This window comes from Mya arenaria, chromosome 13 (genome assembly GCF_026914265.1).
Source record: "Mya arenaria isolate MELC-2E11 chromosome 13, ASM2691426v1".
Taxonomy (NCBI): Eukaryota; Metazoa; Mollusca; class Bivalvia; order Myida; family Myidae; genus Mya; species Mya arenaria.
The window spans coordinates 44406938-44421782 of NC_069134.1; the positions used below are offsets into that span (position 1 = coordinate 44406938).

General features: G+C 37.5%; 1 protein-coding gene across 2 annotated transcripts in view; it reads left to right on the forward strand.

Annotated features, from left to right (window-relative positions):
• LOC128214786 (dual specificity testis-specific protein kinase 2-like) overlaps positions 1 to 14845 on the forward strand; it is a 40985-nt gene that overhangs the window by 15001 nt on the left and 11139 nt on the right. For both annotated transcript variants that reach the window (XM_052921427.1, XM_052921428.1), the window contains 3 exons: positions 2323 to 2472; positions 11342 to 11424; positions 12857 to 12938. In XM_052921427.1, coding sequence (XP_052777387.1) covers positions 2323 to 2472; positions 11342 to 11424; positions 12857 to 12938 — 315 coding nt within the window. The remainder of the gene's footprint in view (positions 1 to 2322; positions 2473 to 11341; positions 11425 to 12856; positions 12939 to 14845) is intronic.

The window sequence follows — 14845 nt, forward strand, 5'->3', positions numbered from 1 at the left end:
ACATGGGTTATATTTCTTGATGTTGTGAGGAGTGGACATGGGTTATATTTCTTGATGTTGTGAGGAGTGGACATGGGTTATATTTCTTGATGTTGTGAGGAGTGGACATGGGTTATATTTCCTGATGTTGTGAGGAGTGGACATGGGTTATATTTCTTGATGTTGTGAGGAGTGGACATGGGTTATATTTCTTCGTGTTGTGAGGAGTGGACATGGGTTATATTTCTTGATGTTGTGAGGAGTGGACATGGGTTATATTTCTTGATGTTGTGAGGAGTGGACATGGGTTATATTTCTTGATGTTGTGAGGAGTGGACATGGGTTATATTTCTTGATGTTGTGAGGAGTGGACATGGGTTATATTTCTTGATGTTGTGAGGATTACTGGCCATGGGTTATATTTCTTCATTTTGTGAGGAGTGGCCATGGGTTATATTTCTTCGTGTTGTGAGGAGAGGCCATGGGTTATATTTCTTCATGTTGTGAGGAGTGGACATGGGTTATATTTCTTCGTGTTGTGAGGAGTGGCCATGGGTTATATTTCTTCGTGTTGTGAGGAGTGGACATGGGTTATATTTCTTGATGTTGTGAGGAGTGGACATGGGTTATATTTCTTGATGTTGTGAGGAGTAGCCATGGGTTATATTTCTTGATGTTGTGAGGAGTAGCCATGAGTTATATTTCTTGATGTTGTGAGGAGTGGCCATGGGTTATATTTCTTGATGTTGTGAGGAGTGGCTATGGGTTATATTTCTTCATGTTGTGAGGAGTGGACATGGGTTATATTTCTTGATGTTGTGAGGAGTGGACATGGGTTATATTGCTTCATGTTGTGAGGAGTGGACATGGGTTATATTGCTTCATGTTGTGAGGAGTGGCCATGGGTTATATTTCTTCGTGTTGTGAGGAGTGGACATGGGTTATATTTCTTCATGTTGTAAGGAGAGGCCATGGGTTATATTTCTTCATGTTGTGAGGAGTGGACATGGGTTATGTTTCTTTGTGTTGTGAGGAGTGGACATGGGTTATATTTCTTGATGTTGTGAGGAGTGGACATTGGTTATATTTCTTCGTATGTTTCTTTGTGTTGTGAGGAGTGGACATGGGTTATATTTCTTCGTGTTGTGAGGAGTGGACATTGGTTATATTTCTTTGTGTTGTGAGGAGTGGACATGGGTTATATTTCTTCATGTTGTGAGGAGTGGACATGCAGTAGAGGTACCTTGGACTGCTGTGAGGTAGAGCGACCTTAGACTGGGATGAGGTAAAGCTACCTTGGACTGCGGTGAGGTAGAGGTACCTTGGACTGGGATGAGGTAGAGCTACCTTGGACTGGGGTGAGGTAAGGCTACCTTGGGTTGTGGTGAGGTAAAGCTACCTTGACTGGGATGAGGTAGAGGTATCTTTGACTTGGATCAGGTAGAACTACCTCATCCCGTGATCAGGTAGAGCTACCTTGGACTGGGATGAGGTAGAGCTATCTTAGACTGGGATGAGGTAGAGCTACCTTCGAGCAGGATGCAGAAGAGCTACCATGGACTGGGATGAGATAGAGCTACCTTAGACTGGGATGCGGTAGAGATATCTTTGACGGGGATGAGGTAGAATTACCTTGGACTGGGATGAGGTAGAGCTACCTTGGACAGGGATCAGGTAGAGCTACCTTGGATTGGGATCAGGTAGAGCTACCTTGGACTGGGATGAGGTAGAGCTACCTTTGAGCAGGATGCAGAAGAGCTACCTTGGACTGGGATGTGGTAGAGATACCTTGGACTGTAATGAGGTAAAGATATCTTGGACTGGGATGAGGTAGAGCTACCTTGGACTGGGATGAGGTAGAGCTATCTTGGACTGGGATGAGGTTAAGCTACCTTGTACTGGGATGAGGTAGAGCTACCATGAATTGGAATGAGGTAGAATTACATTGGACTTGGATGCAGTAGAGCTACCTTGGACTAGGATGAGGTAGAGCTACCTTGGACTAGGATGAGGTAGAGCTACCTAGGGTTGGGATGAGGTAGAGCTACCTTTGACTGGGATGAGGTGAGCTACCTTGGACTGGGATGAGGTAGAGCTACCTTGGACAGGGATGAGGTAGAGCTACATTTGACTGGGATGAGGTAGAGCTTCCTTGGACTGGGTTGCAGTAAAGCTACCTTGGACTGGGTTGAGGTAGAACTACCTTGGACTTGGATGCAGTAGAGCTACCTTGGATTGGGATGAGGTAGAGCTACCTTAAATTGGACTGGGATGATGGTGAGAAATGCCCTCAAACATAGCTTCTCCCTTTCAAGTTTTACATGAAATAATCCCTTGTTTCAGTTCATCAATGGTGGAGATTTGGAACAGCTACTTGCTAGGAAGGAGGTTGAGCTGCCTTGGACAGTGAGGGTTAGCATCGCCCACAACATCGCCTCCGGCATAGCCTACCTGCACTCTCGTGGAATCATGCACAGGGACCTTACTTCTAAGGTAATGTTTGTCACTTGTAAGGTACTGTTTTTTAGGATGTACTGTTATCCTCTTTCTAGCCCAAACTTAGGCATGCATAAGGAAAGTTATGCGACTTTAGTTGAGAAAATCATAAAGTCAAGAATGGATTTCACAAGATTTGACCAAGGCACTACAGGATTGTTGTTTTTTATATTTCAAGATGATTTTTTTTTTAGCCCCTCAGAACTCACTAAGTGTGCAAAAAAACTCTACAAAAACATGAGATTTTTTCTTCCAATTAATTTGTAAAACGACGCGTAGCCAAATAGTGATCAAACAAAATTATAAGTACTTTAGACTTTTTTCCAAGAGTTTGTTTTTGTCAAACAAACAAATTAGTAAGATTGAAATGAAAACTGATATTTCAATAACTTACTGGCTGACTGCTTTGTAACTTATATTAAGTAGGCTAACTTTGATTTTTTTTATTTGTGTGTGCTTTTTCTTTCTAGATATTATTATTATTATTATATGAAACTTGTTCATTTAAAGACATGGTCTGTCAAGCAGTGTTTATTATTTTCAAACTCGGCCTGACATTGTTAGCTCAGCTTACATATTAATATTTATATGTCTGGCTTAATTATTGTCTCAGTATGACTTGAAAATTGTTTTTTTTATTGCTGAAATAAGACTATTTAACAGTTTAAAAACTCAACAAGCAGTTAACAGTGTTCGAAATTCGCGGTAGCCCGATAGTCCGAGGCTACCAAATTTCAGCTGGGGCTACCGATTATCCACAGAAACTAGCCCGACCGGGCTAACGTTTTTTCCTTATGTGAGTTAAAAAAGACCATGCCAATTAAATGCGTAACACATCGTTTTTATTTTTATTTTTCGCCATGCCTTATTATTTAAGAATGCGTCCTTTAAGGCGACTGGAGCGACTAAGTCGCCTTGACAACGGCGAAGTCGGATTCGCCGGAATTTATGATGATCAAAAAGCTAAATGCTCTGCGATTCAGGGCTCAAGCCATGTGCTGAATGTTTGTTTATTTAATCAATGAATATAAACACATGTAAAATTTAATAATGCCCGAAGTGACAAGTAATTATCGATCAGTTTTTAACCAGTAACTGTGTCTGTTAGCAGCAGTCAAACTCTATGACGTCAATAACTCCGCCCATTATGTAAATTAACGGATGACATCGTCAGTTTTCGACAACTACGATGGCTATGAAAATCAACAATGTCAAAATAGAAATATCAACATTGATATTTTATTTATTTCGTTTAAATATATTTTATTTATTAGTTAAAATAAAAAGAAAGATATTTAAGTTTGTAATGCGAACAGAAAATAATCATTCTACAAGGATCGTCTTAAATGCGCAGGAAACAGGTGCCCGTTTACTTCCTGACAAATTTAATCAAACTGAAAGGAGAACTGTCGGATATAGTTAAATCGTTGTCAGTGTACAGTACAGTAAGGTTCTATTTTATACCTTTGAATTGCTTTGCCATTTATTTTAAAGAACAATGATAGTAATATTGGCAATATAAACATCGATATACTAGTATTTTTGTTGTTTCTTCCGAAACTTGAAAGTGAAACTGAAAGTTGAAAAGAGAAAAATGTCATTGCACAATCGCTGGGGCATATCGGATTTGACAAGGATGCATTGGATAACAGAACTTAAAGTACATGCATAATTCTTTTCATTAAATAAATGATATGTCCAGAAAACATGTTTCTCTTTTTATTACCTTTTTGAAAACTTTATTATGCATCAGTCAATTGTAACTACGGCCAAGCCCAGGTAAACCCCCCGAACTGATAAGTAAAATCCCTGCCAAATGCCCCCGCACCCCAGAGACCCTAAGTAAGGCACATTCCCCGCTATATTTGGCGCGAATACAAAACCACCGCATTCACCCGGCACTGCGGGGCCACCGGGAAGTTAAAAACACGGCCCATTTCCCCGGCTATCCCCGGTATAACCCCGGACCTTGGGGGGCCGTGGTTACAATTGACTGGTGCATTAGTTATGCTACGTTTACACTATGTTCCCAATGGCCACAGCAGCCCCGTTTGCCCGAAACGTATTGCGCCGTGGGATTTTGGCCATTTTGTCTCCATAAACAAGTTTTGTTAGGTTGTGCTAAGTTTCCTCACGTTTTATCGTGGTAACCGTGACAAGCCGTAGGGGCGAAAAAGTGGTTCGTCCAAGGCGCACTTAGGTCCGGGCGCGGTCTACCAGGGATGCATGTACGTTGCGTCCCGGTCTGATACGTTCTGATAGGATCCCTCACGTTGTTCACGTCTTGCGTTTTCCACGTTTTGTCAAGGCCTCCTATGCATCGAACGCGAACACCGCAGAGCTTTGGATTACGTTTGTGTCCACGGTATAAAGAAAATCCCCCAGGCAACAGCAATTACTGTATCAGAATACTTTGACAAGTACATGAATTCCCAAGATGAAGACGATTTTGTGTTTTCACCGCAAATGAAACGTAACGAAACGGCTATCATCCACCTTAGCTTGCCGTGAAAACCGTGACAAAACGAAGCACGACGTAACAAAACTAGAAAGGAACTTCAGATGCCGGGGATTACATATGATTCCCGCCCCCCTACTTTATAAGTAGTGTAACGGCCTATTACGTACTGTCACGTGTCATTGCGTTTACCCCGTTTTACTACGACCTACTACGTTTCTCATCCACACCATGGCTGCCGTGGCAATTTTTTTGACAGTTTAAAATTCTGGCCCGGCATGCACGGCAATAACGGTCTGTCACGTTTGCATATCCCGTTCCCCCGCGCTGTCTCACGTTTATCCTGTTTTCTCCACGGTTGTCTGAAACGGGGCTGCCGTGGCAACCGGGAACATAGTGTAAACGTAGCATTACTGAACTTTTGATGACTACAATATTATATGTATGACTATAATTTATTATTGACGCATTGTTCAGATTGGGGAACATTTATTGAAACTGTATGAGCGTGCTTGATTAGATGATCAGAATCGTTGTGGAATCATTATTCAAACTTCCAAAAATTATTCCGATCGAGTGATACTTTATATTGTTTAAGATTGGGCTAGTGAAATTGGTTTCGGGCTAGTAAAAATTCCTATCTGGTAGCCCGAATGGGCTAGTAGATTCAAATCCGAATTTCGTACACTGAGTTAATTAAACAGGTGCTCTGAGCACCGGCCATGTTTAAAGTGACACTCTTAATCAAAATCAATACATACACATGTATAACAAACATAATTTTTGACTTATAAACCTTTAACTAATCAATAAATTATGCATTTATAAATGGAAAATATTAATTACTAATAACAAATTTTAACTGTGTATTTAATAGCAGAAAGCGCAAAAATATTAAATGATTGGTGAATGCTAAAAGATTTACTGTGGTCTACTATAGTCTCATAAGGTAGAATTAGCATGTTTTTATAATGCTCATTTCTTTCAAATTGAACTTGGTATCCTTCATAAGAACTATTGTTTTCGACATTTATTACTCCTTTTTGGAATATTAAAACAATAGTATTAATTGTGGTAAATCTTATTTGGGAGTAAGAATGCATCTTTAAAGAAAGTGTAGATTCAGGCTTCAGCATTTATGTATAGTGCTCTTCTAATTTTTAAAGCACTTTTTTATTGATCACATTGACACAGTTTCTATGTAGCAATACCAATTTCTATGATTTCTGTACAATTAAGCAGGAATGTGAAAAGGACCTCAGTCTCTCTATATGAATTTGCGTATCATAATTTATGGAAATGAATTTTCACTATTATATTCTTCAATCACTTACGTTCAAATAAACCAAACCAAGTATTCTTCACAAAAAAAGATTTTAACTTAAAATTCTTAAAAAATAAATAAAAATGAAATAACTTTTCTGTAAATTTATCTTAAATCCATGCTTCACTGTAGTGTATGAATTTGTACTTAAAATGCACTTATGTAAAGCTGGCACATGGATAACATATTTTAGCTTAACAATTGGAATATTGTGGAATGAAAAATCAGATTCATATCGCCCAAGGTCCATCATGTGCTGTTCTTAAACTAATACCACCAGCTTTGAGGTGAAACAATAAAAGAGGGTTTCATGACTTTGTTCCACATTTTGTCCACTTATTGTCTATGATTGCAATTAATTAAAGAAAACCCACTGATCGAAATCCTTATTCTATACCTCAGTGGTATATGTCTCAAAGATTTACTTAAATATTACTAGATGCACAGTGGCCCTGTCTTCAGAACAAACTTGACAATAATCTGTCTGTCTAAAATAAATAATATTTACTAAGTTAACCTGAGCTAATCCTAGTAAACCATAGTTTTGCTATCATTTAGAAATTAATGATAAGTTAATGGCATTGTTTTACTCATATGTCAAAACAAATTGGTGATATATCAATTATGACTGTGTGCCAACTTGCCAAGGCTGTAAAGTGATCCTATTTCAATTGATTTCAATAGATTTATTTGCTTATGTACAAGTTCAGACTTTCAGAGAAGGCCTACTAAATAATCTTTCAAAAAAATGGTTAACCATCCTATAAGCATTTCTTTTGCTTGTTATCCCCTGCCGAATCGTAGGTTTCGGGAGGGGGATATTGTTTTGGCGTTGTCCGTCATTCCGTTCATCCGTCCCATATCTTGGAAGGCATTGATCAGAAAATGTTCAAACTTGATCAGAATGTTCCCCTTGATGAAATCTCGACCACTTGTAAAAGTGGGTCACATGGGGTCAAAAACTAGGTCAAATCTTTGGAACAAACTAGAGGCATTATACATGGTCAAATATTCATGAAACTTTATCAAAATGTTTTCCTTGATGAACTCTTGGATGTATATAAAACTGGGTCTCATATGATCAAAAATAAGGTCACTAGGTCAAATCTGTTTAGGAACCATATCATGGTAATGATTGGTCAGATTATGTTTAAACTTGGTCAGGATATACCCCTTGATGAAATATGAACTGCTTGTAAAAGTGGGTCACATGGGGTCAAAAACTAGGTCACTAGCTCAAATCTTAGAAAAATCTTTGGAACACATTAGAGGCATTATGTATGGACTAATATTCATGAAATGTGATCTGAATGTTTTCCTTGATGAACTCTTTGACATGTTTAAAACTGGGTCACATGTGATAAAAAATAGAAAACTGGGTCACATGTGATAAAAAATTAGATCTCTAGGTCTAATCTTACAAAAATCTTGTCCGAAACCATTTTATGGTAGTGATTGGTCGGATTATGTTCATACATGTATGACTGAACACATGATAATGATTCTAAACAAACTCAAACTTATATCCAATGTTCATAACGGTCCATTTCCCTGCAGCCATATTACATGTTAATATACGAATATTTCACCTACTTTTCATTTCCAATCCATGAACTTTGCCTAATCAGGCACAGATATCAATTCAACGAATTTGCATGTAGTTGTTGTTTTTCTGGAAGTTTTCTTAGCTTTCCCCTTTAGTGCTTTTGTTTTCAAGTTTGTCTTCAAAATGGGAAAGGTTTCTTTAAATATGTAAATTTTCGTTTACTTTTCATGATCAGCAGTTTTCTGAGTGTTCCAGGTGTTCATACTTAAAGTAAACGGGTGATAGTTGGTACCATAATACCATTGCAGGTCTGAAGCTTCATGCTGAAACAACAACTTTTTGAAATCAGTTATCTTAATATACTGATACTGTAAGTAGGGAAATTGATTTTACTGTGGAATTGTTATAACTCTTGCTGTGAGTCCTACATTAAGCTGACAGAGGCAACCTACCATTTTGGGAGCCATAATGGCCTGTTGCCCTGGGAGGTCTATAAAAAATCAGCTTCCTGTAATAGTCACATGCATACATGTTTGGCTTTATTCAGGTTGTCTGTACGTTGTGGTCACATGCATACATGTATGGGCGAGGTGTTATTCAGGTTGTTTGTGCGTTGTGGTCACATGCATACATGTGTAGGCGTTATTCAGGTTGTCTGTGCATTGTGGTCACATGCATACATGTGTAGGCGTTATTCAGGTTGTCTGTGCATTGTAGTCACCTGCATACATGTGTAGGCGTTATTCAGGTTGTTTGTGCGTTGTGGTCACATGCATACATGTGTAGGCGTTATTCAGGTTCTCTGTGCTTTGTGGTCACATGCATACATGTGTAGGCGTTATTCAGGTTCTCTGTGCTTTGTAGTCACATGCATTCATGTGTAGGCGTTATTCAGGTTCTCTGTGCTTTGTGGTCACATGCATACATGTGTAGGCGTTATTAAGGTTCTCTGTGCTTTGTGGTCACATGCATTCATGTGTAGGCGTTATTCAGGTTCTCTGTGCTTTGTGGTCACATGCATACATGTGTAGGCGTTATTCAGGTTCTCTGTGCTTTGTGGTCACATGCATACATGTGTAGGCGTTATTAAGGTTCTCTGTATGTTGTGGTCACCTGCATACATGTGTAGGCGTTATTAATGTTCTCTGTGTGTAAATGCATGGAAAAAAAGTGTTGCCTATAAAACCTGTTATTTGTGCTTTCAGTAGCCTGAACTTGTCCATTTGGTCCTATTCGACGAGGCAGATTTGCATCTTTTTTATTCTTTTTTTTTAAAATGATGTAATGGTTATTACTTTTTTGTGTACTTTTACAGAAACTTTTAGGTATTGCTTTATTTTTCATAATGCCAAACTTACTCTGTTTGTACAGCTAAGTTATAACTCAACCTTTAGCAATGCAATTTACCACATGTCTCCAACTAAAATCCCAGGATAAGTGATATTTTTTTGCTAGTTTTTCTTTATAGCTGAAAAATATTAATACTGAGATTCCATACTGGGACTGTACCAGATTTTCACTGGCAAACAATTGGGAGAAAAACCATGATTGCTGTTCATCATCAGAGGACACATGTCATTGGCTGTCCAGAACAAGGACAGTGATTGCTGGTAATGTGATGTTCAGTTTATTCATGAGGACAAGAACAATGATTGTTGTTAATGTGTTGTTCAATTTAATCATGAGGACAAGAACAATGATTGCTGTTAATGTGTTGTTCAATTTAATCATGAGGACAAGAACAATGATTGCTGTTAATGTGTTGTTCAATTTAATCATGAGGACAAGAACAATGATGGCTGTAAATGTGTTGTTCAATTTAATCATGAGGACAAGAACAATGATTGTTGTTAATGTGTTGTTCAATTTAATCATGATGACAAGAACAATGATGGCTGTTAATGTGTTGTTCAATTTAATCATGAGGACAAGAACAATGATTGCTGTTAATGTGTTGTTCAATTTAATCATGATGACAAGAACAATGATGGCTGTTAATGTGTTGTTCAATTTAATCATGAGGACAAGAACAATGATGGCTGTTAATGTGTTGTTCAATTTAATCATGATGACAAGAACAATGATGGCTGTTAATGTGTTGTTCAATTTAATCATGAGGACATTTAGAACAATGATTGCTGTTAATGTATTGTTCAGTTTCACCGTGAGAAGACACATGTCGTTGATTGTTTTTAAAAAGTAATTCTTCTCCAACTTTTTTGCTTGTCATTGTCAACAGTTAAAGGAGGTTGTTGAAATGAAGGGTGTTCCTAATGCCAATGGCAATTATAGGGCTGCTGCAGGATGCCCATGGTCACAAATGTTAGGGTAGCAGCATGTGAGGCATAAGACATGAAAAATCTCAGCTAACGTGATTGGCCTTGATTCTATGCCATGTACTCTGGTATCTTTCCACTGTCTCAGGAGGGTTGAGTTGCTGTATTGGTAAACTCAGCATTTCTCTGTGGCCAACTCCTATGCAACAGATTGTTACCAGAAAGCACTTTCTAGTTCCCTGTGGAAAGATCTTTGTTAACCTCACTCTGAAGACACTTTTTTAAAACATTTCCCATCTGAAAAGAAAATTTAAACTCATGTGGAGGCATGGCATTAATTTTCTGAGCTCTTGTCCAATTGGCTTAATTATCATATAATTTTTGTATAAATTTAAAAGCACTTTTGAAAAGCAGGCCGCTTCTAAGGTAAGTCGAGTTCTTCTGTAGTCATACTAATAATGCACTGCCTCAGGGCTTCTTGCCCCAGGACTGTTAGTTAAAATACTTCCTGTCTGAAGTAAGCTGCTGTTAAAAAACCTCATGTGCAAAACATTGGTAAGTGCATTTCAAAATGGGATCAGTCAGCTGTTCTGGTGTATTTAGATGAATTCTAGTTTTTCTTCTTCTGGGATTTTGTTCAGAAGAAAATAAAAACGTAAGTTAGTAATAGAATGTGGTGTAATTATTATTTAGGTAAGTTTGCTATATGTGTCTGCGCTTCAAATCTTGAAGAATTGTATCATACTTGTGTTACAGGCTTTGTCATGTTTGGTTGTTGGAAGTACTGTATATCTCCCAACGACGGTATTCCAACTGTACCTACCAGCTAGTGTCAGTCTTCTCGGTGTTGTCAAAAATCAGGGTTTTTGTGTAAGAAATATGATTTATTATCAGAATATGATTGATGGAAAATGTTACATAAAAGTTCTGTAATAATAATTACCAGAGTTTAGTAAGTTCAACAGTCTCTGTAACCTTGCTAAAATTAGCCTGATCGTTAACTTCAGATGTGTTTATTGCATGGTGTCTTTGAAAAACACATGTTATGCAATCCTGATTCTTTTTTAGTATCTTTCTCTGGCTGTCTCAATTGTTTAGAGTCCAATGATTGAGTGAAGATTGGGAGAAGGGGCCATACAGGACATGTAGGGAACATTTCAGGGGGACAAACAAATCCATGGTGTTGTCTTAATTCAGTCGCTGGAGAGAAAAAGGTTGTTTTTGCATAAAGTTACATTTCAATTTGCTTTTGTATGTTTCAGAATGTGTTGATTCGCAAAGAACAGGAGACCTATACTGCTGTAGTTGGGGACTTCGGGTTGTCCGCAAAAATCCCAGACCCATTGTAAGTATGCTGGGTCTGTTTTGGAAGTATAATAAGATAACAGAATATAAGGGTAATTGTTAGTATAATGGGTGTTCAAGTCACCAGGTTTGTATACTTGTAAAACATAGTGGGCTTTCTGTTGGTCTGTCACAAAGGTGATCAGGGAGCAAACTCAATCCTGATTCCATGCAATATCGGCTTGTTACAACAGTCATGGAAATTAGACTTTCGGATGTACAAGCCCGAATTCTTATACTATTGTTTGGCATCAAATTTTTTAACATGTCCTTCTATATAAAATCAAAAATTTGAGCAAGCCCATAAGACATTTTACCAGTGCAGGGCTTGCTGGCTTATGGTAATTTCAACCACTTTTACAATGATCAATAAAATGGCATCAGCTCAAATAAAATTTTATGTTATATTTTAACTCATGCTTAGAAATAATGGCATAACATTTTTCAAGAAATTAACCATTATGATAGACTTGGAAATGAGTTAATTTATTAAGAGGCATATTGTCTGCCTATCTCTCCAACAATCACATTTTAGATAAGAAACTCAATTGCATTATAATGAATTTTGAGATGTGCACTCTGATTCTTATAGGAAACTATTTATAAACATCTTAAGTACTAGTATATCCAGATGTCGGGGTTTATTGCCGGATGTTAATTTCCTGCTCATTTACATATAATAGATATTGTTTGTTACAGAAATTAACATACTTGTATTTAAAACTGTATAAAATAATGCAAAGCAAATTTTTGCTGTTAAGGAGAATTCTAAAAACTTTGATAGTAACAATAGAATTGATTTGAGAGTAAGTGAGTCCACCAATTCTCAGAGTTGTAACAGGTGATTATTCCCCCCCATGTTTGGTGTGTCCATTGTTGTCTCACATGATATATGGCCTAGAAAATTACAGGGTTCATCTGGATATACACCTGTTATTGCTACTTTAATTGGGTGTGGGGGTGAGTTAATAAAATATGTTCTGATTTTGGATTGTTTTTGCTTTGTTTTAATAAGATTTAATTATAATTACACTTACATATTTAATCTTTATGATCGTTAATCTCCAGTATGGTCTTATTTTCACATTTATAAAATGGAAAGCCTATTCTTAGTCTCTTATGATATTTACTAGTTTTCAAAGTTTATTTCAATATCCACCAAAATAAATGTGAACTCTTCTGTCAGAAATATTACTATAATGCATTGTCCATCAGTACTATATTCCACTGATTCTTGAGCTGGAAAGTTAAGTTAATTCTACTTTTTGGTGTCACATGATTCAACATTTTAACTTTGAATTCTTTTTAATGGAATCCATTTTCTGCAGTTGGACCCACCCTGCAGTAGAAACATACAGCTCTACCTTATTTAAAAATTTTGTCGACTAATTCTAATGCTACAATGGATCCAGAGAGTTGATGTGTCATTTCAGGCAGAAGAAGCAGCTATCCACTGTGGGCTCACCATTCTGGATGGCGCCAGAGGTCATTCTGGGCCAGTCATACAACGAACTGGTATAGTATTACATCCAGCTGCATACTTTGTAACTAATATGCATCAGTTATAGTTCATGTAATACTGATTAAACAGAATTATTCCAAGGAAGTGACAGACACGGCAGGAATAAGTTTGATAAACATGTGATACATGAACAGATTAGTTTACTGTGAAATCATTAATGTTCGTGGGGCATTAATGTTCGTGGTTTTCGTGGATTGGGTGATCCACGAATTCAAGATTCCACGAAATATAAACCCTTCATTCACTTTTTCAATTGCCATGTTATGTACATAGTCTAGTTTATTCGTTACAGAGGCCGCAGTATACAGCGTAAATATCCGTCTCACTATAAATCTGATGCACGTGCCTAAACATGTGCTGTTCATGAAAATCTCCAAGTTTACAAGATGTGATTGATGAGTGTTTGTTCTCGATTTTTTTCATTTAATGAAATAATTAATCGATTACATTGGAGGTTACTGAGCATCCAACGTGACAATGTACAAAACAACGCGTTCAATATTCTTATTAAACAAAAACGTGTGAATAAATATTGAAATGAGATGATATTCAAAAGTGATTGAATTTGTAGACATCAGCAATTTATAGGGATTGTTTACTCAAATATACGGACCTTCTCGGTGTTTCCACAGTTTGCAAAATTTTTAATTGGCATTCAATGGCTTCGCCTATCTTGTAGTTATGATCAGGGTACATCTTTTATGACCTTATTTTTCAATTAAATCAATAATTGATATGCACTAATTGGCATGTCGTACCACTTTAGCGAGTGTCATAAACCGAGTTAGGTAGAAGACGGAAATCACGGGCCAGCGCGTGGAGATAATGCAGACGATCGTTCAATGAACGATCGCAGTTTCGATTATTATTTATTTCAAAAATGAAAAACCACGAATTCAAGTACCCACGAAATTGTAATTTTTCGGCAAACCACGAAATTTCATGCCAACGAATATAAATGATTTCACAGTAGTTTATATGGCCCAATGCAGCAAGTCAGGTGTGTAGGCAAAACTACGAAATACAGAATACACAAAACACTCTGCTTTGTTAAATACTCATTGTTAGCTCTACTGGCCTTTGGCCAGAAGAGCTTATGTGATGGTAATGTGTACGTAGTATGTGCATCCGTGCGATAGTGCGTCTGTAAACAATTGCTTGTGAACACGATACAGTCTTCAGTTTTGATTGTATCATGATGAAACTTGTACAGTATCTAGATATCCATTAGAGCTGGGTTCCTTTCGAAAACCAGCCAGATCTGCCCATGCATGCCTAGATTATGGCCCTTGATAATATAAAAAAATGCTATTGTGTAAACAATTGGTTGTGAACACGAAACAGTCTTCAGTTTTGATTGTATCTCGATGAAACTTGTACAGTATCTAGATATCCATTAGAGCTGGGTTCCTTTCGAAAACCAGCCAGATCTGCCCATGCATGCCTAGATTATGGCCCTTGATAATATAAAAAAATGCTATTGTGTAAACAATTGGTTGTGAACACGAAACAGTCTTCAGTTTTGATTGTATCTCGATGAAACTTGTACAGTATCTAGATATCCATTAGAGCTCGGTTCCTTTCGAAAACCAGCCAGATCCGCCCATGAATGCCTAGATTATGGGCCATGAAAGTTTTAGAGAAATGCTTTCTATTTTCAGCCAGGTCTGCATGAGCAAATTCTATTTTTAGCCAAGTTTACATGCACATGTAAATTCAAGTCTAGAGTTAAGGGAGACAATTTGCAAGTCTAGGATTTTGAGAGACAATTTGCTTTTTGCTTCTGCAGCTGATTTTGTGAATTACTCTGCCTTGTTCTTATTGAAAGCCCAAAGGCCATTTTTTAGCTTTAAGTTCTGTTACAGTTTGCGCATTCATCTTAACAAAATTGGTTGTGAAT